Source organism: Oncorhynchus kisutch, linkage group LG14 (genome assembly GCF_002021735.2).
Source record: "Oncorhynchus kisutch isolate 150728-3 linkage group LG14, Okis_V2, whole genome shotgun sequence".
NCBI lineage: Eukaryota > Metazoa > Chordata > Actinopteri > Salmoniformes > Salmonidae > Oncorhynchus > Oncorhynchus kisutch.
The window spans coordinates 64,156,770-64,184,215 of NC_034187.2; the positions used below are offsets into that span (position 1 = coordinate 64,156,770).

Below are 27,446 nucleotides of genomic sequence, written 5' to 3' on the forward strand. Positions count from 1 at the left end.
ATTATTTGAAAGAAAACAAACGCTATTTGAACCCAGGTCTAGTGGGTCCTGGTGGACTTAAATGTGTATCAAATGCAAAAATAGTAGAGGACATAGAGTCATAGGGGATATTTTCCTAGGCATGTTGTGGTATAATTTAAAGGTATTCTGAGAACAGAGATGTTTGTGATTGTGTAGTGGGTGTACTAAAAACAGGAACCACATACAGTTCAAAAAAGTATGTCCTACTTGCCTCCAACAATAGCCTAATTGCAGCGTTATAGCATAGGCCTATAACTTGTGCAACCCACACAATGTGCAGTGGGTATTTAAAACCATGCCGAGGACAAGAGTAGCCTTCTCTTTATTTGGGGTCTCATGGACCAAGGAGAACCCTTTGTCACACTTTTTAAAAATGCACAATAACTGTATAGTTATTATCATCACAACAACAATCAGAAGTCATTTGTTCTTTACATACATTTTGATAATGATTGAATTTCATATCTTATAAAGGACTTTCTTCATTCCAGGTAGATAGTGAGATAGATAAGATTTCCATATAATATTTTCTTGTCGTTGAGAGAGTCTGTCTGGCTTCTAAAATATATCCTTCCACTCTATAAGAAAACATTCCTTAATTATTAAAGATGTACTGATACAACAAATAGTAAACAACCAAATATAAAAAGCAGAGACCACCTGGTCCTCCGGGGCCACAATACAATAGTATGAGAGCCTCCAACTAGAAAAACAAGGTATCTAGGAAATGTAAATAGAGAGAGAGAGAAAAAGAGAAAGAGAGCGCAAAAGGGAGCTTCTCAGGTTGCTTGGCATGTAGAACCATGCAGGGCTCCCGGATTGGAAGGGTGGGGGAGGGGCAGGGTTCTCTCTCTGCTCTGTCTCTCCCCCCTCTCTCTCGCACTGTCTCCCCGCAGCAATAAAGAGGAAGCAGGGGAAATACAAACAAAGACGCGGCCCAACGGCTCTCTCACCGCAGCGCCAGGAAACACGGCAGGGTTAGAGAAGAGAAGGGGGAGGGGAGAGAAAGAGGGAGCGGGAGAAGGGGGGAAGGGAGAGAGAGAAGTAGGGAAGGGAGGGAGAGAAGGAGGGAGAAAAAGGAGGAGAATGGAGAGGAGAGAAGGAGAGGAGGGGGAAGACAAAGGAAGAGAGGAGGATGAGGAGAAGGACACCAGCTCACAGCAGGTGTGCTCCAGCAGGCAGGCAGTCTTCTATTCTAGAACAGCTCAATGCAGCCTGCTTCCTTCCTTCAGCCCTCCTGAGCACACACACAGAAATAGGAGGACTCAATGATCCACAGTATATGGTCAATTTCTCTGTCTTTATATTTATATATAATTTTCTTGGACACTCAAGCTACTTACTGTATGTTGTTTGACTCTGATAGGGAATCACATGCAAACTTCCGGCGCCGACTTCACGTTCCAAGGAAACTATGCAGTATTTAGTTTTTTTATGTATTATTTCTTACATTGTTACCCAGGAAATATGAGGTTTTATTACATACAGTCGGGAGGAACATCAACTCACTAACATTACGACCAGGAATACGACTTTCCCGAAGTGGATCCTTTGTTTGGCCCACCACCCAGGACAATGGATCGGACCCCAGCCGGCGACCCAAAACAACAGCGCCGTAGAAGTGGCCTTCTGGTGAGGCTCCGTAGACAGGCACATCGCACACCGCCCTCGAGTATACTACTACCAACGTCCAGTCTCTTCACAACAAGGTAGACGAAATCCGAGCAAGGGTTGCCTTCCAGAGAGACACCAGAGATTGTAACGTTCTCTGTATCACGGAAACATGGCTCACTCGGGATACATTATCAGAGTTGATACAGCCACCTGGTTTCTTCAAGCATCGCGCTGACAGAAACAAACATCTCTCTGGTAAGAAGAAGGGCGGGGTGTATGCCTTATGATTAACGAGACATGGTGTGATCATAACAACATACAGGAACTCAAGTCCTTTTGTTCACCTGACCTAGAATTCCTTACAATCAAATGCCGACTGCATTATCTACCAAGAGAATTCTCTTCGATTATAATTACAGTCGTGTACATCCCCCCCCCAGTCAGACACATCGACGGCCCTGAAAGAACTTCATTGGACTATGTAAACTGGAAGCCACATATCCTGAAGCTGCATTTATTGTATCTGGGGATTTTAACAAGACTAATCTGAAAACAAGGCTCCTTAAATGTTATCAGCATATCGAATGCGCGACCCGGGCTGGCAAAACCCTGGATCATTGTTATTGTAACTTCCGCGACGCATACAAAGCCATCCCTCGCCCTCCTTTTGGAAAATCTGACCACGACTCCATTTTGTTGCTCCCAGCCTATAGACAGAAACTAAAACAGGAAACGCCCATGCTCAGGTCTGTTCAATGCTGGTCCGACCAATCGGATTCCACGCTTCAAGATTGCTTCGATCACGTGGACTGGGATATGTTCCACATAGCGTCGGACAATAACATTGATGAATACGCTGATTCGGTGAGCGAGTTTATTAGCAAGTGCATCGGTGATGTTGTACCCACAGTGACTATTAAAACCTTCCCCAACCAGAAACCGTGGATTGATGGCAGCATTCGTGCAATACTGAAAACGCGAACCACTGCTTTTAATCAGGGCAAGGTGACCGGAAACATGACCGAATACAAACAGTGTAGCTATTCCCTCCGCAAGGCAATCAAACAAGCTAAGCGTCAGTATAGAGACAAAGTAGAGTCACAATTCAACGGTTCAGAGGTATGTGGCAGGGTCTACAGTCAATCAGGGACAACAACAACAAAAAACAGCCCTGAACAACAGACAATCTGAACAACTACTTTGCTCGCTTTGAGGACAATACAGTGCCACCGACACAGCCCGCTACCTGCGGGCTCTCCTTCACTGCAGTCAACGTGAGTAAAACATTTAAACGTGTTAACCCTTGCAAGGCTCCCTAGCCGCATCCTCAGAGCATGCGCAGACCAGCTGGCTGGTGTGTTTACGGACGTATTCAATCAATCCTTATCCCAGTCTGCTGTTCCCACATGCTTCAAGAGGGCCACCATTGTTCCTGTTCCCAAGAAAGCTAAGGTAACTGAGCTAAATGACTATCGTCCTGGAGCACTCACTTCCGTCATCATGAAGTGCTTTGAGAGACTAGTTAAGGACCATATCACCTCCACCCTACCTGACACCCTAGACCCACTCCAATTTGCTTACTGCCCCAATAGGTCCACAGACGACGCAATGGAAATCACACTGCACACTGCCCTAACCCATCTGGACAAGAGAAATGCCTATGTAAGAATGCTGTTCATCGACTACAGCTCAGCATTTAACACCATAGTACCCTCCAAACTCATCATTACGCTCGTGACCCTGGGTCTCGACCCCGCCCTGTGCAACTGGGTCCTGGACTTCCTGATGGGCCGCCCCCAGGTGTTGAGGGTAGGAAACAACATCTCCACCCCGCTGATCCTCAACACTAAACCCCACAAGGGTGCGTTCTCAGCCCTCTCCTGTACTCCCTGTTCACCCATGACTGCGTGGCTATACACGCCTCCAACTCAATCATCAAGTTTGCAGACGACACTACAGTGGTAGGCTTGATTACCAACAACAATGAGACGGCCTAAAGGGAGGAGGTGAGGGCCCTCGGAGTGTGGTGTCAGGAAAATAACCTCACACTCAATGCCAACAAAACATAGGAGATGATTGTGGACTTCAGGAAACAGCAGAGGGAGCAGCTCCCTATCCACATTGTCGGGACAGTAGTGGAGAAGGTGGAAAGTTTTAAGTTCCTCGGCATACACATCACGGACAAACTGAAATGGTCCACCCACACAGACAGAGTGGTGAAGAAGGCGCAGCAGCGCCTCTTCAACCTCAGGAGGCTGAAGAAATTCAGATGCACAATCGAGAGCATCCTGTCGGGCTGTATCACCACCTGGCATGGCAACTGCTCCACCCACAACCGTAAGGCTCTCCAGAGGGTAGTGAGGTCTGCACAACGCATCACCGGGGGCAAACTACCTGCCCTCCAGGACACCTACACCACCCGATGTCACGGGAAGGCCAAGAAGATAATCAAGGACAACAACCACCCGAGCCACTGCCTGTTCACCCCGCTATCATCCAGAAGGCGAGGTCAGTACAGATTCATCAAAGCTGGGACCGAGTGACTGAAAAACAGCTTCTATCTCAAGGCCATCAGACTGCTAACCCTAACCCACCACTAACATTGAGTGGCTGCTGCCAACATACTGACTCAACTCCAGCCACTTTAATAATGAAACATTGGATGTAATAAATGTATCACTAGTCACTATAAACAATGTCACTTCATATACCCTACATTACTCATCTCATATGTGTATACTGTACTCTATACCATCTACTGCATCTTGCCTATGCCGTTCGGCCATCGCTCATCCATATATTTTTATGTACATATTCTTATTCATTCCTTTACACTTGTGTGTATAAGGTAGTTGTTGTGAAATTGTTTGATTTCTTGTTAGATATTACTGCGTGGTCGGGAACTAGAAGCACAAGCATTTCACTACACCCGCATTAACATCTGCTGACCATGTATATGTGACAAATCAAATTTTATTTGATCATTTGATTTGACATGGGCTGTTGACTCTTGTTGCGGAGGTGACGTGCTGTTTTCACCCTGCATACTCCCCTCCTCCGCTCCCTTCCTCCCCATTCCTTGTACTTTCACTTTATCTTACATGGAATGAACAGGGCTATACTTCATACACGTGCCACTGCCACCCTGCCCATTTCCTCTCCAAGGAGAACCCGGAACGAGCTCCTCAAATCCATTAGGGAAGCAACAAGACAATATAGACTCAAACATGAATTGATGTTCGACAACTCAATTCACACAATGAAAGACTAATGATCCTCTGTGACTATGTCGAGCTCTCTGGTAAAGTATTTTGAATTATTTTATTTTGACAGGAGTAATTCTAGAATTTTGCAAAACATCTATTTACTTTAGGGGAAGCCAGCATCCAAACATTTTTCCTTTCTAATTCGCAAGTGGCAGAAACTAGAGATCTGTATGTAATGACGGGATGCTCATGTCACCGCCTTAACAATGTGAGTCGTTGTCCCAAAGGTGGGAATGGAGGTGACAAGCTTAGGTCTGATGCGTCTTTCTGTCAGCGTGCGTCTTGGTCAAATAAATAAATTAGCAACATTTCAATATTTTATTTGGACGGGGAAGGAGGTATGGTAGGGCGGGCAAGGCCCCCTAGGGTCCGCCCATAATGCCGGCCTTGAATAGAGAGAGTCACGAGATTTAAGTTCCTCTGCGTCCACATCAATGAGGACTTGTGATGGACCAATAACACTATCGCAGCACCGGCGAGAGCGTCCTTACTGGTTGCATCACGCCCTGGTAAAGGCATTGCTCAGTCCCCAACCGCAAGGCCCTCCAGCAGGTGGTGAAGACGTTCCAGTACATCACTGGGACCGTGCTCCAACCCATCCAGGACAGCTACTCGAAGCAGTGCCTGAGGAAGGAACGCAGCATCACCAAGGACCCCACACACCCCAGCCACTAGCTGTTCTCTCCCTTACCGTAGGGCAGATGGTATCGGAGCATGAGGTCTGATACCAACAGGCTCAGAGAGAGTTTCTATCTACAAGCCATCAGACTGCTGAACACATGAACTGGACTGACCACCTGCTCTAATTCTCAGCACCTTTGCACACACCCACACAGACATATATACAGTACCAGTCAAAAGTTTGGACACACCTACTCATTCTCAGGTTTTTCTAAAAATTTTATTATTTTCTACATCATAGTTTATAATAGCAAAGACATCAAAACTATGAAATAACACATATAGAATCATGTAGTAACCAAAAAAAGTGTTAAACAAATCAAAATATATTTTATATTTGAGATTCCTCAAAGTAGCCATGCTTTGCCTTGATGACAGCTTTGGACACTCTTGGCATTCTCTCAACCAGCTTGAAGAAGCAGTCACCTGGAGTGCATTTCAATTAACAAATGTACCGTGTTAAAAGTACATTTTTGGAATTTCTTTCCTTCTTAATGCGTTTGAGCCAATCAGTTGTGTTGTGACAGGGTAGGGGTGGTATACAGAAGATAGCCCTGTTTGGTAAAATATAAAGTCCATATTATTGCAAAAACAGCTCATATAAGCAAAGAGAAATGACAGTCCATTATTACTTTAAGACATGAAGGTCAGTCAATACAGAACATTTAAAGAACTTTGAATGTTTCTTCAAGTGCAGTCGCAAAAACCATCAAGCGCTATGATGAAACTGGCTCTCATGAGGACTGCCACAGGAAAGGAATACTATAGACTATATAGTATATATATATATATATATATATATATATATATATATATATATACTAATGCTACACACACATCACAACTGCTGCTACCAGACTCTTCTTGTACTGCTCAATGTATACACTTGCCCCATCTCCCCCTTCTTCAATTCATGTGTAAAAATTAGACTATAAATGATGCCTTCCTTTATTATACATATGCTACAACTTATTGTTCTATTCTACTGCCATTTGCTTCATGTTTGCATTCTAATCTTTTCTTATTTCTTATGGTTGTTGTGATTTTGAGAAGGAACCAGCAAGTAAGCATTTCGTTGGAAGATGTATTTACCATGCATATCCCGTACACACAACTAATAAAACTCACCTCTCCACTCCTCTCTTTTTCAACTCTATGGTGTTCTGTTTTGTAGCTGTGTGATTTAGTGAAGCCCATTTAACATGTGATTACTCCACTGGAGACCAGAGATATTTTTGGTGTTATGGAGGAAGACAATGGTCAGCTGACCTGTTGTTGCCAACTAGCATGGTAGAAGTACTGAAAATCTTTTAAGAACTATTTCAGAGAGAGAGAGAGAGAGAGAGAGAGAGAGAGAGAGAGAGAGAGAGAGAGAGAGAGAGAGAGAGAGAGAGAGAGAGAGAGAGAGAGAGAACAGATAAAAGGGTGGAGTCTGGAGAGAGAGAGAGAACAGATAAAAGGGTGGAGTCTGGAGAGAGAGAGAGAGAAGAGAGAGAGAGAGAGAGAGAGAGAGAGAGAGAGAGAACAGATAAAGGGGTGGAGTCTGGAGAGAGAGAGAGAGAGAGAGAGAACAGATAAAAGGGTGGAGTCTGGAGAGAGAGAGAGAGAGAGAGGGAGAACAGATAAAAGGGTGGAGTCTGGAGAGAGAGAGAGAACAGATAAAAGGGTGGAGTCTGGAGAGAGAGAGAGAACAGATAAAAGGGTGGAGCCTGGAGAGAAAGAGAGAGAGAGAGAGAGAGAACAGATAAAAGGGTGGAGTCTGGAGAGAGAGAGAGAGAGAGAGAGAGAGAGAGGGAGAACAGATAAAAGGGTGGAGTCTGGAGAGAGAGAGAGAACAGATAAAAGGGTGGAGTCTGGAGAGAGAGAGAGAGAGAGAGAGAGAGAGAGAGAGAGAGAGCAGATAAAGGGTGGAGTCTGGAGAGAGAGAGAGAGAGAGAACAGATAAAAGGGTGGAGTCTGGAGAGAGAGAGAGAAACAGATAAAAGGGTGGAGTCTGGAGAGAGAGAGAGAGAGAACAGATAAAAGGGTGGAGTCTGGAGAGAGAGAGAGAAAACAGATAAAAGGGTGGAGTCTGGAGAGAGAGAGAGAGAACAGATAAAAGGGTGGAGTCTGGAGAGAGAGAGAGAGAGAGAGAGAGAGAGAGAGAGAGGGAGAGAGAAAACAGATAAAAGGGTGGAGTCTGGAGAGAGAGAGAGAGAGAGAGAGAGAGGGAGAGAGAAAACAGATAAAAGGGTGGAGTCTGGAGAGAGAGAGAGAGAAAGAACAGATAAAAGGGTGGAGTCTGGAGAGAGAGAGAGAACAGATAAAAGGGTAGAGTCTGGAGAGAGAGAGAGAGAGAGAGAGAGAGAGAGAGAGAGAGAGAGAACAGATAAAAGGGTGGAGTCTGGAGAGAGAGAGAGAACAGATAAAAGGGTAGAGTCTGGAGAGAGAGAGAGAGAGAGAGAGAGAGAGAGATAGCAGATAAAAGGGTGGAGTCTGGAGAGAGAGAGAGAACAGATAAAAGGGTAGAGTCTGGAGAGAGAGAGAGAGAGAGAGAGAGAGAGAACAGATAAAAGGGCAGAGTCTGGAGAAACAGCATTCCATGAATGTTAAGAATAGCATGGTGCTGGACTGGACCCTATGCTCTCAGCTAAAGTCCAACCACTAGAGTTCAGACAACAGAGAGTGAGAGAAAGAAAGAGAGCGAGAGAGCGAGAGAGAGAGAGCGACAGAGAGAGGTTTTCAGGTCTGCGGTCCACTCACCAACCAAGAACTCACAAAATGGGACAAATACCAAATTGAGACTCTGCATGCAGAATTCTGTAAATGTATCCTCCAAGTTCAACGTAAAACAGCAAATAATGCATGCAGACCAGAATTAGGAAGATTCCCGCAAATGATCAATATCCAGAAAAAAAGAATCAATTCTACACCCACCTAAAAGCCATCACCTACAGAGAGATGAACCTTGAGAGGAGTCCCCTCAGCAAGTTGGTCCTGGGGCTCTGTTCACAAACATAAACAGACCCTATAGAGCCCCAGGACAGCAACACAATGAAACTTAACTAAATCTTGAGAAAACAAAATTATAATTACTTGACACATTGGAAGGTATCTATAAAAAACAGAGCAAACTGTAATGTTAATTGGCTCTAAACATAGTGTACACAGTAGCAGAATGTCTGACCACTGTGACTGACCCAAACTTAAGGAAAGCTTTGACTATGTACAGACTCAGTGAGCAAAGCCTTGCTATCGGGAGAGGCTGCTATAGGCAGACCTGGCTCTCAAGAGAAGACAGGCTATGTGCACACAGCCCACAAAATGAGGTGGAAACCGCGCCGTACTTCCTAACCACTTAGTAACCTTCCTAACCTTGGATTTGAAAACAAATCCAATATTGATACACTCCCATATCTATTGGGTGAAATGCCACAGTTTTCCACCACAGCAGCAAGATTTGTGACCTTTTGCCACAAGAAAAGGGCAACCAGTGAAGCACAAACACCATTGTAAATACAACCTATATTTATCTGTTTATTTATTTTCCCTTTCAAACTATTTGCACGTTGTTACAACACTGTACATAGCCAATAATAAATATAACATCTGTGAGTATAATGTTTAATGATCATTTCTGATTGTTTATTTCCCTTGTTTATTGCCTATTTCATTTGCTTGGCAATGTAAACATATCAAATCAAATCAAATCCAATGTTATTTGTCACATACACATGGTTAGCAGATGTTAATGCGAGTGTAGCGAAATGCTTGTGCTTCTAGTTCCGACAATGCAGTAATAACCAACAAGTAATCTAACTAACAATTCCAAAACTACTGTCTTATACACACAAGTGTAGGGGGATAAAGAATATGTACATAAAGATATATGAATGAGTGATGGTACAGAACGGCATAGGCAAGATACAGTAGATGGTATCGAGTATATATTATATACATATGAGATGAGTATGTAAACAAAGTGGCATAGTTAAAGTGGCTAGTGATACATGTATTACATAAAGATGCAGTAGATGATATAGAGTACAGTATATACGTAAACATATGAGATGAATAATGTGGGGTATGTAGACATTATATTAGGTAGCATTGTTTAAAGTGGCTAGTGATATATTTTACATCATTTCCCATCAATTCCCATGATTAAAGTGGCTGGAGTTGAGTCAGTGTGTTGGCAGCAGCCACTCAATGTTAGTGTTGGCTGTTTAACAGTCTGATGGCCTTGAGATAGAAGCTGTTTTTCAGTCTCTCGGTCCCAGCTTTGATGCACCTGTACTGACCTCGCCTTCTGGATGATAGCGGGCTGAACAGGCAGTGGCTCGGGTGGTTGTTGTCCTTGATGATCTTTATGGCCTTCCTGTAACATCGGGTGGTGTAGGTGTCCTGGAGGGCAGGTAGTTTGCCCCCGGTGATGCGTTGTGCAGACCTCACTACCCTCTGGAGAGTCTTACGGTTGTGGGCGGAGCAGTTGCCGTACCAGGCGGTGATACAGCCCGCCAGGATGCTCTCGATTGTGCATAGAAGTTTGTGAGTGCTTTTGGTGACAAGCCGAATTTCTTCAGCCTCCTGAGGTTGAAGAGGCGCTGCTGCGCCTTCTTCACGATGCTGTCTGTGTGGGTGGACCAATTCAGTTTGTATGTGATGTGTATGTCGAGGAATTTAAAACTTACTACCCTATCCACTACTGTTCCATCGATGTGGATAGGGGAGTGTTCCCTCTGCTGTTTCCTGAAGTCCACAATCATCTCCTTAGTTTAAATTGTTGTTTTTTTACCCCTTTTTCGCCCCAATTTCGTGGTATCCAATTGTTGTAGTAGCTACTATCTTGTCTCATCGCTACAACTCCTGTACGGGCTCGGGAGAGGTTGAAAGTTGAAAGTCATGCGTCCTCCGATACACAACCCAACCAAGCCGCACTGCTTCTTAACACAGCGCGCATCCAACCCGGAAGCCAGCCGCACCAATGCGCCGGAGGAAACACTGTGCACCTGGCCACCTTGGTTAGCGCACACTGCGCCCAGCCCGCCACAGGAGTCGCTGGTGCGCGATGAGACAAGGACACCCCTACCGACCAAGCCCTCCCTAACCCGGGCGACGCTAGGACAATTGTGCGTCGCCCCACGGACCTCCCGGTCGCGTCATCTCGTTAGTTTTGTTGACGTTGAGTGTGAGGTTATTTTCCTGACACCACACTCCGAGGGCCCTCACCTCCTCCCTGTAGGCCGTCTCGTCGTTGTTGGTAATCAAGCCTACCACTGTTGTGTCGTCCGCAAACTTGATGATTGAGTTGGAGGCGTGCGTGTCCACGCAGTCGTGGGTGAACAGGGAGTACAAGAGAGGGCTCAGAACGCACCCTTGTGGGGCCCCAGTGTTGAGGATCAGCGGGGTGGAGATGTTGTTGCCTACCCTCACCACCTGGGGGCGGCCCGTCAGGAAGTCCAGTACCCAGTTGCACAGGGCGGGGTCGAGACCCAGGGTCTCGAGCTTGATGACGAGCTTGGAGGGTACTATGGTGTTAAATGCCGAGCTGTAGTCGATGAACAGCATTCTCACATAGGTATTCCTCTTGTCCAGATGGGTTAGGGCAGTGTGCAGTGTGGTTGAGATTGCATCGTCTGTGGACCTATTTGGGCAGTAAGCAAATTGGAGTGGGTCTAGGGTGTCAGGTAGGGTGGAGGTGATATGGTCCTTGACATATGTTTCCCATGCCAATAAAGCCCTTTGAATGGAATTGAGAGAGACAGAGTATCAGACGATAACACTCTGCCAAAGCTTAAAGTCTGCTAGGTTTGTTGGCGAATCTGAGCTATCTTTCATTTCCTCGAATTAGGAAACAAAATATGGTTGTGAGGAATCTCAGGCGAGTTGTTTTTCACTCCCATGTACAGACACCCATCATACACACATAGTCACGTAGTCACAGCGTTACTCACAGTCAGTCAGTCAAACCAGGAAGTTACAGACATGACTGTCTGACCAACACCTTCCTGTCCCCTCTATTGATAGACACATGTTTTCTATCCCTCTCTTATATGATCCACATCAACCCTTCTATTTGAACTATCAAACTATGTGTGTTGGAATAATATGGAAGAAGTAAGACCCCGATGCAAATGAAATATTGACTGTAGTGCATATTTCTTAACTTCTTGTATTCATACTTTTTTGGGATGGTACACATTTTGCATTTTCTCCTGGGGATTATAAACTTGGTAGTTCAATCCCTGAATGCTGATTGGCTGACAGCCCTGGTATATCAGACCGTATACCATGGGTATGACAAAACATACATTTTTGTACTGCTCTAGTTACATTGGTAAGCAGTTTATAATAGCAATAAGGCACCGCGGGGGGATAGTGGTATATGGCCAATATTCTATGGATAAGGGCTGTATCCAGGCACTCATTGCTTCATGCCTAAGAACAGCCCTTAGTCGTTCTATGTTGGCCATATACCACACCCCCTCAAGCCTTATTGCTTAATAATAATGAAACAGACAACTCCAGACTGATGTTGGTAAGACAGGCCAGGCCTAGTGAAGGCAGGGTGGAGGGCTATCCTAACCTCGAAGGACAACTATGTGGGTGGCTAATGACAGGCAAATGTAGTCGTTGAAGCACAACCAGCACTGACCAGGAGACACAGGAATCTACTGAGAGGTGATGGTGGCCCTTCCCTCACTCACGGAAACACACACACATCCAGTAAACAACACATGCTCCAGTCCCTCTTACCTGGAGCAGCAGGTGGGTTACCCCTCCCCCAGGCGGGATGGAGAGAGAGGAGTGTGTGCGTGTGTATTTGTGTGCGCCTGTCCCTGCATGTCTGAGTGTGTGTGTGTGTTACTTTCAGGGAGCTAAAGAGGTGGGCCTATTGTGTGTCCCAGACAGAGGAGAATAGCAGAAGCCAGTGATGTATTGTATTGACCTCTGATGAGAAGAAACAACACTGACACATTATGTGTTACCTCACCTCTCCACTTCTTCTCCTCTCTACTCCACCTACCTAGCAGCTACAGAAGAGCAGTTAGCACCTCTCCTCCACGCCTGTGTGTGTGTGTGTGTGTGTGTGTGTGTGTGTGTGTGTGTGTGTGTGTGTGTGTGTGTGTGTGTGTGTGTGTGTGTGTGTGTGTGTGTGTGTGTGTGTGTGTGTGTGTGTGTGGGGTGGTTTTCCTGAGGTGATGATAGAAGGACGGGGTAAGTGGTATGTTACGATCTAAACAGCACAACTGTAAAACTACTCATATCCTCTTTACAGAGAGAGAGAGAGATCTACAGAGAGATGAACCTGGAGAAGAGTCCCCTAAGCATGCTGGTCCCAGGGCTCTGTTCACAAGCACAAACAGACCACACGGTGCCCCAGGACAGCAACACAATTAGACCCAACCAAATAATAATAACAAATATAATTAACAGAAATAATTAACAAAAAAACAGAGCAAACTAGAATGCTATTTGGCCCTTAACAGAGAGTACACATCAGCAGAATACCTGACCGCCGTGACTGACCCAAACTTAAGGAAAGCTTTGACTATGTACAGACTCAGTGAGCATAGCCTTGCTATTGAGAAAGGCCGCCGAAGGCAGATCTGGTTCTCAAGAGAAGACAGGCTATGTGCACACTGCCCACAAAATGAGGTGGAAACGGAACTGCACTTCCTAACCTCCTGCCAAATGTATGTCCATATAAAAGACACATATTTCACTCAGATAACACAGACCGACAAAGAATTCGAAAACATATCAAATTTTGATAAACTCATATCTATTGGTTGAAATACCACAGTGTGCCATCACAGCAGCAAGATTTGTGACCTGTTGCCACAAGAAAAGGGCAACACACACCTATATTTATGTTTATTTACTTTCCCTTTTGTACTTTGCACATCATTACAACACTGTATTTAAACATCATTACAACACATTTGAAATGTATTTATTCTTTTGGAACTTTTGTGAGTGTAATGTTTACTGTTAATTGTTGTTTATTATCTATTTCACTTGCTTTGGCAATGTAAACAGATGTTTCCCATGCCAATAAAGCCCTTAAAGAGAGAAAGAGAGAGAGGAACATTCACACTGCTAGCTAGAGTATAGTCACAGCTTCCCATAACTAACATACCATTTATTCTGCCACTACATGGATATAAGCACATATTTTATTTTGTGTAAGTGCCAATTTATTGCAATGCCCTTTTTAACAAGTCTATTTCCTTTCTGCCGATCTCTCTCTGCATAAGGGCAAGTTTAAGCCTTTGTCCCAAATGGCACCCTATTTCCTATGGGCCCTGATCAAAAGTAGTGCACTATGTAGAGAATAGGGTGCCACTTGGGATGTATCCAGCAGCCCGAGCAGTCTATTGTGATTGGCCTTGCGTATGGCACTTTGGTTGTGCAAGCAATAATTGCTTTGGCTAAAATGGCATTAATTGTGTTTGGGCAACACATAAAGCCATTGAAAAGTTTATTGGAATATGAATACAAAGGAAATAGTGTGAACAGGGGGATGTGTGGGCCCGGACAGACAGAGGTGTGTGTGTGTGGGGGGGGGGTCTGTGAGAAAGATGACTTAGAATGCAATGAGTAATGTGTAGCCTGGATAATATGGTGAGAGAATATATAGGGCACGACAGAGAAACCGGGGAGAGAGAAAGGGGGAGGGATAGAGACCAGGGGAGAACGAGAGAGAGAGGTGGAGGGAGAGAGACCAGGGGAGAAAGAGAATGAGAGGAGGAGGGATAGAGACCAGGGGAGAAAGAGAGAGAGAGGGAGAGGGATAGAGACCAGGGGAGAAAGAGAGAGAGAGGGGGAGGGAGAGAGACCAGGAGAGAAAGAGAGAGAGAGGAGGAGGGATAGAGACCAGGGGAGAAAGAGAGAGAGAGGAGGAGGGATAGAGACCAGGGGAGAAAGAGACAGAGAGGGGGAGGGATAGAGACCAGGGGAGAAAGAGACAGAGAGGGGGAGGGATAGAGACCAGGGGAGAAAGAGAGAGAGAGGGAGAGGGATAGAGACCAGGGGAGAAAGAGAGAGAGAGGGGGAGGGAGAGAGACCAGGAGAGAAAGAGAGAGAGAGGAGGAGGGATAGAGACCAGGGGAGAAAGAGAGAGAGAGGAGGAGGGATAGAGACCAGGGGAGAAAGAGACAGAGAGGGGGAGGGATAGAGACCAGGGGAGAAAGAGACAGAGAGGGGGAGGGATAGAGACCAGGGGAGAAAGAGAGAGAGAGGAGGAGGGATAGAGACCAGGGGAGAAAGAGAGAGAGGAGGAGGGATAGAGACCAGTGGAGAAAGAGACAGAGAGGGGGAGGGATAGAGACCAGGGGAGAAAGAGAGAGAGATGGGGAGGGAGAGAGACCACGGGAGAAAGAGAGAGAGAGGAGGAGGGATAGAGACCAGGGGAGAAAGAGAGAGAGAGACCAGGGGAGAAAGAGAGAGAGAGGAGGAGGGATAGAGTAATAATAATAACAAATATAATTAACAGAAATAATTAACAAAAAAACAGAGCAAACTAGAATGCTATTTGGCCCTTAACAGAGAGTACACATCGGCAGAATACCTGACCGCCGTGACTGACCCAAACTTAAGGAAAGCTTTGACTATGTACAGACTCAGTGAGCATAGCCTTGCTATTGAGAAAGGCCGCCGAAGGCAGATCTGGCTCTCAAGAGAAGACAGGCTATGTGCACACTGCCCACAAAATGAGGTGGAAACGGAACTGCACTTCCTAACCTCCTGCCAAATGTATGTCCATATAAAAGACACATATTTCACTCAGATAACACAGACCGACAAAGAATTCGAAACAAGAGAGGAGAGAGGAGGAGGGATAGAGACCAGGGGAGAAAGAGAGAGAGAGGAGGAGGGATAGAGACCAGGGGAGAAAGAGAGAGAGAGACCAGGGGAGAAAGAGAGAGAGAGGAGGAGGGATAGAGACCAGGGGAGAAAGAGAGAGAGAGGAGGGATAGAGACCAGGGGAGAAAGAGAGAGAGAGGAGGAGGGATAGAGACCAGGGGAGAAAGAGAGAGAGAGGGGAGGGATAGAGACCAGGGGAGAAAGAGAGAGAGAGGGAGAGGGATAGAGACCAGGGGAGAAAGAGAGAGAGAGGAGGAGGGACAGAGACCAGGGGAGAAAGAGAGGGGGGGGGAGACCAGGGGAAAAAGAGAGAGAGAGGGGGAGTGATAGAGACCAGGGGAGAAAGAGAGAGAAAGGGGGAGGGATAGAGACCAGGGGAGAAAGAGAGAGAGGAAGAGGGATAGAGACCAGGGGAGAAAGAGAGAGAGAGACCAGGGGAGAAAGAGAGAGAGAGGAGGAGGGATAGAGACCAGGGGAGAAAGAGAGAGAGGAGGAGGGATAGAGACCAGGGGACAAAGAGAGAGAGAGACCAGGGGAGAAAGAGAGAGAGAGGAGGAGGGATAGAGACCAGGGGAGAAAGAGAGAGAGAGGAGGAGGGATAGAGACCAGGGGAGAAAGAGAGAGAGAGGAGGAGGGATAGAGACCAGGGGAGAAAGAGAGAGAGAGGGAGAGGGATAGAAACCAGGGGAGAAAGAGAGAGAGAGGAGGAGGGACAGAGACCAAGGGAGAAAGAGAGAGGGGGGGGAGAGAGACCAGGAGAGAAAGAGAGAGAGAGGAGGAGGGATAGAGACCAGGGGAGAAAGAGAGAGAGAGAGGAGGAGGATAGAGACCAGGGGAGAAAGAGACAGAGAGGGGGAGGGATAGAGACCAGGGGAGAAAGAGACAGAGAGGGGGAGGGATAGAGACCAGGGGAGAAAGAGAGAGAGAGGGAGAGGGATAGAGACCAGGGGAGAAAGAGAGAGAGAGGGGGAGGGAGAGAGACCAGGAGAGAAAGAGAGAGAGAGGAGGAGGGATAGAGACCAGGGGAGAAAGAAGAGAGAGAGAGGAGGAGGGATAGAGACCAGGGGAGAAAGAGACAGAGAGGGGGAGGGATAGAGACCAGGGGAGAAAGAGACAGAGAGGGGGAGGGATAGAGACCAGGGGAGAAAGAGAGAGAGAGGAGGAGGGATAGAGACCAGGGGAGAAAGAGAGAGAGGAGGAGGGATAGAGACCAGTGGAGACAGAGACAGAGAGGGGGAGGGATAGAGACCAGGGGAGAAAGAGAGAGAGATGGGGAGGGAGAGAGACCACGGGAGAAAGAGAGAGAGAGGAGGAGGGATAGAGACCAGGGGAGAAAGAGAGAGAGAGACCAGGGGAGAAAGAGAGAGAGAGGAGGAGGGATAGAGACCAGGGGAGAAAGAGAGAGAGAGGAGGGATAGAGACCAGGGGAGAAAGAGAGAGAGAGGAGGAGGGATAGAGACCAGGGGAGAAAGAGAGAGAGAGACCAGGGGAGAAAGAGAGAGAGAGGAGGAGGGATAGAGACCAGGGGAGAAAGAGAGAGAGAGGAGGGATAGAGACCAGGGGAGAAAGAGAGAGAGAGGAGGAGGGATAGAGACCAGGGGAGAAAGAGAGAGAGAGGGGAGGGATAGAGACCAGGGGAGAAAGAGAGAGAGAGGGAGAGGGATAGAGACCAGGGGAGAAAGAGAGAGAGAGGAGGAGGGACAGAGACCAGGGGAGAAAGAGAGGGGGGGGGGGGACCAGGGGAAAAAGAGAGAGAGAGGGGGAGTGATAGAGACCAGGGGAGAAAGAGAGAGAAAGGGGGAGGGATAGAGACCAGGGGAGAAAGAGAGAGAGGAGGAGGGATAGAGACCAGTGGAGAAAGAGACCGAGAGGGGGAGGGATAGAGACCAGGGGAGAAAGAGAGAGAGAGGAGGAGGGATAGAGACCAGGGGAGAAAGAGAGAGAGAGGGGGAGTGATAGAGACCAGGGGAGAAAGAGAGAGAAAGGGGGAGGGATAGAGACCAGGGGAGAAAGAGAGAGAAAGGGGGAGGGAGAGAGACCAGGGGAGAAAGAGAGAGAGGGGGAGGGAGAGAGACCAGTGGAGAAAGAGAGAGAGGGGGGGAGGGATAGAGACCAGGAGAGAAAGAGAGAGAGAGAGGGAAGGCGAGAGAGATAGGAAGGGGAGAGAGGGGGAGGGAGAGAGAAGAAGGCGAGAGAGATAGGAAGGGGAGAGAGGGGGAGGGAGAGAGAGGGAAGGCGAGATAGATAGGAAGGGGAGAGAGGGGGAGGGAGAGAGAGGGAAGGCGAGAGAGATAGGAAGGGGAGAGAGGGGGAGGGAGAGAGAGGGAAGGCGAGAGAGATAGGAAGGGGAGAGAGGGGGAGGGAGAGAGAGGGAAGGTGAGAGAGATAGGGAGGGAATAGAGAGAGGGGGGAGAGAGAATGAGTCCAGTGCTGTATCCGTTCTTACAGTAATTGCTATTTTTGTTCTAGCAGAGTAATATAAACAAATTCTATACATTCACATCTTTGCATATAGGTCATTTATCATTAACTCCATCTCAGATAAGAAACAAACTAATTGGTCACTTCTCAAATGGTCACTTCTTAGATGCAATTCACCTCTGGGAGAATGCTTAGTTATAAAAGTATATAGAAAAGATGTTACGATCTGATGATGTATTCTAAATAGACGAGACAGATTGATGGTTTTTACCAATGATGTCATTAAAAGAAACCACATAGAACATTCATTGTCTGAATGTGAGATTCTAGACTTCTTGATATTTTAGTCTCTTTGCTCTGATTGGACCCATTACAATCCTCAGAAGACAATATGAGGCTAAATTTACCAGGTTATTACATCATGCAACCCAAGCAGGTTCCAGCTGCACATGCTGATCCACACTTGACTTGACACCATTCAACCAATTAACAGGGAACTGGATGATAAATGTTTCTCCCCTCAACACATGTGAAGAGACACTAAACTCAAGTCAAAGGCCCCCAATTCGATGCTCCCACATTGGACTCAAGCGATTACAACACTGAGGTTAATGGACGATCAAAAACAAAATATTTTATTTTTTAAACTGCCTCCAAATAAGATGTCATATTTGGACACATTTTTGCAAATCAAATGTAATGTTATTTGTCACATGCTCAGTAACAAATACAATTAGATTTGATTCAACAAGCTGCACTAGTGGGTTGATAGCGTAAAAGGCCCTACGTCAGTGCTAGACCTTGCAGGGGGGGCATTCATTTGCATTGTAAATAATGACATCAGTTTAGAAGAGGGCACTCCCTTCTCTCCTCTCTCTCTCACACTTCTCTTATATCACAGTGGAGACCAGAAAGACCACAGAGTCAAGACCTCTCTGCAGGGGGCCTGGCATCCACTACTGTTTACACACACACACACACACACACACACACACACACACACACACACACACACACACACACACACACACACACACACACACACACACACACACACACACACACACACACACACACACACACACACACGCGCACACACACACACACACACAACACACACACACACACACACACACACACACACACACACACACAAACACACACACACACACACACACAAACACACACACACACACACACACACACACACACACACAAACACACACACACACACACACACACACAAACACACACACACAAACACACACACACACACTTTTGTGCTAAAGAGAATGTGTCCTATTCTTGGGCCCCAGAGTTGTCCAGACTCCCAGCCTCTCTGTCTATGTGGCAGTTAAGCCTTTGTGCTCTGTTCTGCTCCAGGGCTGAGGAGAGGACACTGAAGAAGATGGTCTACTCTAGTCCTTCTCTATGAATGCACTATAACTAGCTCAGTAGATTTAAAGGGAGAGCGCAGAGTCAATCATTGTGCCTGTAGATTAGACAGTCACCCTCTTCTTCTGCGGTTTCCGTTCAACCATCTTATTCTATGGTTTCTGTTTCTCTTAAACCACGGTGCACTGAGCTGAGCGTGGTGTCATGTCGTTAGCACATGCTTCATGCCAGCATGCTCTCTCTCTCTGGGGAGGTTGCTGTTCACATGCATTTGTATCGCCAGGCTGTTTCTCTCTGCAACAACACATTTGCATAGCACGCACCAGAGCCTACCGTTGTCTGTCTCTAATAGCCAGCTCTGATTTGATTCTGTGACTGTAATCTGAAATTCATAGTGAAATTAATTAGGCATTCAAATTGTAATTCTTAAACATACGGTAGGCCTTCATGAAACTAGACTAATTTATAACATGGAGAATGTTGTAAAACATGAATTATATGTCTATTATATAAGCTATTTGTTGATGAAAGTATTACAGATATGATGATTGTTCCCATATATAGTCCACCTGTATCATAACTATGTAAGTAGCCGATTGAGATGTTTGTAAAATGCCCTCTCTGCTCTCTGTTGATCCCATATCCTTTATTAGCCACCATATTTGGCCCCTAGTAGGCTACAAAATATATAGGGCCACAACAAGTACATGTTCCATCAAAGGAGCCTATGATACATAAGGCCAACATTCAAAAACATGTCTGTATCAGTTAATGAATTGTCCAACGTGCGCCAAGTCTGTACTAGGGTCACAAGGCGAGCCAATCGAAACAAAGGATACAGAGACGACAGTAGCTCCACCTCTCCCTCTTTCCAACTCCGCTGGTTGGTTTATACATGTATATAATCCCAGAGCTGACCCAGAAAAGTAACTCCGGTGACGGTGACACGTACTAGAAACTCATCTCGCTCGCTCCACAGTGCACTAATTCGATGAAATACATGTATCTGGAGCATCGCCTTTGGAAGTAAAGACGGAAATCCCAGAAGCAGAACTCAATAGAACTTCAGAGCAAGCACAATTAGCTGGTAAACGTTGTCTAGTGAAGGGGACAGTCATTGCAGAGAGAGAGATTGAAATTGAATTGAGAGAGAGAGAGAGAGACCGTGTCATATTGCTGAGGGAAGGTAGGAGAACCATTGTTCGGTTGATTTTGTTTTTATTTGCGATTTCTTACGTACCCGATTGTTCAGACACCCGCAATATTGCAATGATACTGTATAATAAATTACTAAACGATTGAATTGTATATATTGAAATATCGAGTTTATTTAAACGGGATTATTATTTTTGTTGTTATGTGGTATACGTTTTTTAAATTTATTTTACTGTTCAATGAAATCGGCTACTATGCAAATCCCTAAACTACACGGCTAAAAGCTGTAGAATGTTGATATGTTGTGTAATAATTAGTCTTCAAGAAAATACCTCGATAATTCTATGTTGCTCCCCTCCTAGCCTTTTGCTAAATGTGGCATAGACGGAATTAATGTTAAGATCCCTAAATGTTTACGCGTGCATAGCCCAAATAGAATTGTATGGATTTTGTCCGACTGTTGACAATACCAATCCACTGTGTTTTCTATCTAAATGATTGAGGTTTTAGAAACGATTGCATCGGATCGTAGTTATTTTTTTTATTGCTAAAGCACAAAGAGGTTTGAACGGAAACCTTAGCGCCAGGGGCACTGGAGTTCATCTTTGGGGAAAAGAGATGAACGAAACACGGAATTCTTTGTTTTCAAGCAGACAGTGAAAAGACAGAGAGACATGTACAGAGCCACACTCCTATGGTATCCAAAGGGCTGCACCATCATAGTGTGTTCATGCAGTGATAGAGACACGCACGTTATTAACGATGTCATTCATTTTTAACCTTGCGTAATTGTGCGTGGGAAAATTATGCGTTGATGTGCCATTTTAATTCTGGTGTTACAGAGGTGCCACAAATACAGATTATGTTCTGAATTAATGAATCGTAGGACATTGTCTTTAATTTTTCTTTCCATTGTATTGTTCCCAAAAATTGTAATGACCATCTTGTCCATTCGTCACTGCTTAACGAAATGTTTGTAAACGTTGGTTTCTTTTCGCGCGGATGCATTTTACTGTCATAGTGCACGTAGCAACTTATTTATTACTATGTAAGTACAGATTAAAATTCGACAAGCGATCCTCTGCGTCCTTTCAACGAAAAAGGTATGGCTGGTATTTCCCGCCGTGCAATAGGCTAAATACTGGCAGCGGATACATGCAGTAGGCTATGCGTAATGTTGTTGTGGTCAAAATTACAGTCAAACCAAAGTGTAAATGCCCCCTAAACGTCATCTGAATAGATGTCAAGGAATACTGACTCAACACTGTTTGAAATACTCATAGTATACTGTCTATCGCTATTGAATTACTGTTAAAAAAACAGTCATGGTATAGGGCTGTGTTGGGAAATGTTATGTTCTCAGGGGGCTGTATATCGCTCAGATTTATCTGATGATGTAGAGAAAGGGGGATACCTTATCTTCCACATTTAACCCAACCCCTCTGAATCTGAGAGGCGCATGGGTTGTCTTAATCGACTTCTTAATTAACTGTCTTGCTCAAGGGCAGAACAGCATATTTTCCAACCTTGCTGGCTCTGGGATTCGAACCAGTGACCTTTTGGTTCCTGCCCGAATACCCCCAATCAATCCACTTATTCATCTATTCCACTACTAGCAGACTACTTTTGCAACTAAAATGCAACATTGATCCTCCTCCTCCGCAGGGTGACAGTAACGGTTTCGATGCAAATGTTTTTATACAGAGTCATCATCATAACTAACGTAAACATTGCCCTTCCTCCTGCAGGGTGACAGAGAAGCCATGGCAGACCACATGATGATGCCCATGTCCCACGGCCCTGCAACGGCCCTCCACGGCTACAGGATGGGGGGTATGGGCGGCCCTCCTCAGCAATCCGTGCCCCAGCCTGGCCTCCGCACCCTCCCCAACGGCCAGGTCATGCACTACGGCAGGGTGCCGCAGACCTCCATGGAGGCCGCTATGAGGCAGCGGCCCGGACTGGGGATGGTGGGGCCGGCTGGGATGAACGGTCAGGTGAACAGCCAGGTCAATGGGGCTCAGATGGGAGGACACCACCACCAGATGAACCAGATGATGTATAACCAACAACAACAGCATCAACAACAACAGCAACATCAACAACAACAACAGCAGCAGCAGCACCACATGCAACAGCCCCAGCACCCTCAGCAACAGTACCACCCCAGTGGGCTCACCTCCCAGCAGCTCATGGCCTCCATGCACCTCCAGAAACTCAACACCCAATACCACGGACATCCACTGGGGCCAGTCCAGGGCCATCACATGGCCAACGGGGCCCAGTACAGAGTAGGGCCGGGTCAGCTGGCCAGCATGCAGCACATGGGTCAGGGTGGGCCAGGTATGGTGCTGGGACAGAATATGGACATAGACCTCATAGATGAGGAGGTTCTGACAGCGCTGGTGTTGGAGCTGGGTCTGGACCGGGTTCAGGAGCTCCCAGAACTGTTCCTGTGTCAGAACGAGTTTGACTTCATTCCTGACTTTGTTTCTATGAAACAGCAGCCGAGCACCGTGAGCTGCTAAGAGATACACAACCGCCAGATGAAGAAAGACGCTGTAAAAACAGGCCCGGCGCCCAGAGAAAGACTGAACCACAAACTAGACTAGCTACAGCAGCACATACAAGAGGAGACAGACTCTCTCTCTGTTCTATCTGTGTGAGTTTAGGCTATTTGTCTGTGACCATGTATATTAGGCCTACAGAACACACCTGTGAATAGTAGGCCTACCTGTTTTTAAGATTAATTGTAAGGACAGAAAGAGAGGAGAAAAAACAAAAGCTTGCTCTGCATCAGGCTGGCATGAGATCTGAGCTCAGTCAGCCCAGCCACAGGTTGGCGCTCTCTCTGACGCAGTGGCCTCTGTCTAATCTGTACTGCCTTCCATCCTGCCTCTGGGCTGCCACCCATGTCATAGTGTCACTGTGTGTGCTGAGTTCTGTGGGATGATTGTAGACTCATTCAGCAGGACGGGAAGACGAGACAGACAAGCTGAGACAATACAAAGAAAGACTATCTTGCTTCACCTGGGACTACTAGATTCGATCTATGGCTTATAGAAATTTATTTATTTATGAATTCACCCCACCAAGTAGTTAGCGGACATTTGACAAATTGAGTTGTTAAAGAAGTTGGTGGTCTGATTATGAATTAGATTGTTGGGGAAAGAGTTGTTCAAAAAAGATGCCTAACTATATTGTGTGTATGTTGAAGGCTGGTTCTTCAAAACAGGCTTGGAGGATTTCTTCCTCGTTACCTTAACATTTCCTTTAGTAAGAGCCTGGGGTTAGTCTCTGATTGGTTGGGAGTTAACTCTGTTAGCCTGGGGATCTGGTTCCTCTTCCTAACATCATCTGATGACATCATCAGAACAACATTCTATTTATCATTAGGCTGCAGTTATACGAAGCAATTTTCACGCCAACTTTGGTAGCATGCAACTGAGTTGCTTCTTGATCGCTTTGTGAAACACCTCCTGCAATTAATAAGCAACTCAGTTGTATCCAGTTGCAACGTTTCAACTTTTTCTACTTGTTGCAAGCAACAGCCAATCAAAACAAATGCTTTTGTCACATGATCCATTCGAAAGGTTCAGAACTTTGAGCCACTGGTCATGTCAACAACACATCTGTCAGTGCTGCGGGAACTGTGATCAAGGTAGACAGAGGAGACATTTGCCAAATGGTAGCGGTATAATTAGATATTGGCATCAGGGCTAGTTAAGGTTTATGTACATGCTTTGGCAGTCAATACATGTCATTTTTGAAGTGAACCCAGACCTCTGACACGTTTCAACTGATATTTTGTTCCGCATGAACTGCACTAGCTCGCTAAGTTAGGTAGCTTAGTTTGTTGCTAGCTTGAGAAAACAGTGCTGGCAATTTCATTTTGGCTAGCTAATTAAAATGTACTGCCAGCATTTTGGCTAAATCAATCTTCATACAATAAGCAAATGGTTGGATAAACTAATAATTGATGAAATCAAGATGTAATGCAGCAGCTGACATTGGGTGAGTTTAGAATTCTCAAACCATATTGAATGACAAAACAAAAGCAGCTTCAATTTGATTGGCTGTTGCATACAATTTAAATTGCATTTGAGTTGCTTTGTGTATCAGCCAAGTTGCTTGAAATGATGTCTCTTGCAACCTGCAACTGCAAATAAAGTTGTGTGAAAGTTGCTTGGTGTAACTCCACCTTAAAAACATATGTTTCCTTGAATATTACATGTCCTCAGTTTAATCACTGGCAAAGTAGTGCAGCACATACACAGTAACATCTCTATAGTAAGAGAAATACAAACACACCATGCCTGTCTTAAAATACTGCTCTGAACACTAAGGGTGAGCTTCTACAGTCAAACAGCTAGATGCTCTGTTTCAGTAGAGTCTTAATGACTACTTTATATTGTATCTCTACTGGTGGGCCGAGGGAATACACTGGATAGTATTTAAGGAACAACACGCATAACGGTGGACTATTTTCTATACATGTCTGTGACTGGCACAGGGGGGAAACCAGTACCTCTCAGTCTCAGGTCATTCCCTGAGTCATAGAGCTCACTTTAGACTTTTAACAACAACATTTTGACCATTAAAAGACATGAACACAAAGTATTAGACTGTGAGAAGTACATTCATCTAGCACTGTAGCTGGGGGGAATCCTAACCTCCACTGAATATTTACTTAGTCATGCATTGATGTCAATGGGAGACCAAGTGAACATTTGATTTAAGTAGAAGTTAGGATTTGCCCATCTGTGCGTGAACATCTTGTGTGTGCAGCTTGCAAGGTTCTTCTTTAATGGGAAGTGACTGAGTTTGGTCCTCGGACTTAAGCTTGGCCAATGTGCTGACTGGGTATGAAGACCTGGACAGTGGAGGCTGCTTCAACTGCCTTGAACTGTGGACAACGTTCATTAGTCCAGTCTGTGGACACAGCATAGTGCTAGGCACTACTCCGGCAGTACTTGGTTTGTTTAATCGTTGTTTAAAGCTGCCTCTCTTTACCTGTGGCATTGATTTCATTACCGAAGTGGGCCAAACCCAACAGGGCAGAGCAACACAGACATGCACGCACTCACACACAGGTTGGTTGCTTTTTCCATAGATTTGCTTACTCGGCTGGTTCCCCTGTTTAGATTTAATGACCAGTTCACACACGCTTGTCTTAATTGAGGTCATCCAGCATGACAGCCCCAATGACTTGGTAATTAGAAAACTTGGCACTCAAAAGTAGTGTGCTCTATATAGGGAATAAGGTGCCATTTTGGACACACCCATGGTAATTAGAAAACAGTCTTTTTCTGTGGTGGTGCAGTGTTCTTTCCCCCTGGCCCCTGTGCATAATGATGTTTTTGCAAGGTTACTGATCCAGTGACTAGTACGAGAACTTCCTGTCCTGTTCTGTTGTTGAGTTATTTGTGGAGATGTCAGAACAGAGAGGTTGGAGGAGCAGTGAGGGGTTGAAGAGGGGATTGGGGGAAGGGGAAAGCTTCCCTCTGTAATGCACGAGTTGTAGTAATCTGTTCCAATACTAGAGCTACACTCACTGGTCTCTCAGCTCTTTTTCTAGCCTGGAATCCAAAGGGAATATCACTGTATTTCACGATGGTTTCACTTCACTGAATCAGTTAAATAAAATGCATATATTCCGTTTGGATTCCAGGCTACTCTTAACCCCCTCTCTCTCCTGGAGATCTGCCATATTGCTGAGCTCTGAGCACAAACAAACAATGGACAACAGAAATTACACTCATCGTGGCAAAGGCCAACCATGGACATGCACTGGGGCCGATCCAGGGCCAACACCTGGCCAACGGGGCCCAGTAGAGAGTAGGGCCAGGCCAGCTGGCCAGCATGCAGCACATGGGTCAGGGTGGGCCAGGTATGGTGCTGGGACAGAATATGGACATAATTACCATATCTAGTAATTTCCTGTGGTCGGTTTATCTGTTACCAGGCTATTTATGGCTAACTTGGTCTTATATCTGTCTAGATCTGGGACCAGGCTTTTTAGGGCAGGTTCACAACCCCTCATGAAAAAGTAATCCATTACAATCTGAAAATAACATTTTTGTTTGTCTTTTAAGCCTTAGAGAGATAGTAGCCTCTCAAAGTCATTTGATCACAACTATATCAATAATATTTCAGGCTTCTTGTGGATGGTGTCTATGTACTGTAGAATAGAGGTAAAGTTGACATAATTAAGGTACGATTCAAAAATCATTGTCAGATATAATTGTTATTAAAGGCTGATGTTGATGTGTTTAATGACAAGAGATGAGGGTTTATCATCCATTTGACAAACAGGAGTGTTGATATAAATAGGTTGCCTGGTAAAACCAGACTGAATGCTGGGCTTACCATTAAGTGCAGCATTCAGTCTGGTTTACCCAGGCTAACAAACAGTCACATTATAATAAGGGTTTGAGTACAGCACAGGCCTGAAGCTTTAAGACCTAGTAGACTGCATGTGAACATTGTGAAAAGAGATGTGATTGTCACCACTTTTCCACACATCCGCTGAGAATGTACAGCAGAACGGAATGCAATGTGGGAGCTGGAGTCTTAAGATGGTGGATACATTTGTGAGATTGTATTGTAAAATCCTTGTTCCAAATTGCTCCACTTCATTTAGGGGTAACCCCCCACCTCCCAACCCCCAAAGGCTTTTTTAATGTTATTGATTCTATTTTAAGAAAATGTATTTATTTTCAACAACAATAAAATATTTATTTAAAGAACTAGCCAGAATATGGAGTGTTTTTTAATGTGTATGTGTCTGTCTCTGTGTCTCTCTATGACTACTTGATGTGCTTTGAATACACCATGTATGACTTTGTACTGAAACTTCACCTACTTCTGACAAAGAGACGATGAGTCTGACAATACCTCTGCTCTGGCACAGTGAGACATCTCAGCAGTTTGAATGTATGGGCTCTATAGCTGTCTCAATGGATATTGGTGAACGGGAAACTATCATTAGATGACAGTGTTATAATGAACAGGTTTGACAGGTAGTTGTAGTTCATGTTAGGC

General features: G+C 45.5%; 1 protein-coding gene across 2 annotated transcripts; it reads left to right on the forward strand.

Annotated features, from left to right (window-relative positions):
- Nucleotides 1–20,151: 20,151 nt before the first annotated feature.
- Nucleotides 20,152–27,151, forward strand: LOC109903499 (cbp/p300-interacting transactivator 3-like). 2 transcript variants are annotated; one of them, XM_020500255.2, is made up of 2 exons: nucleotides 20,152–20,433; nucleotides 22,151–27,151. In XM_020500255.2, exon 2 carries the CDS (start codon nucleotides 22,166–22,168, stop codon nucleotides 22,928–22,930), a length of 765 nt encoding a protein of 254 aa, XP_020355844.1. In that variant the 5' UTR covers nucleotides 20,152–20,433; nucleotides 22,151–22,165; the 3' UTR covers nucleotides 22,931–27,151. The 2 variants fall into 2 exon arrangements, with proteins under 2 accessions (XP_020355844.1, XP_020355843.1); XM_020500254.2 differs by having other exon boundaries at nucleotides 20,152–20,334.
- The last annotated feature ends 295 nt before the right edge of the window (nucleotides 27,152–27,446 follow it).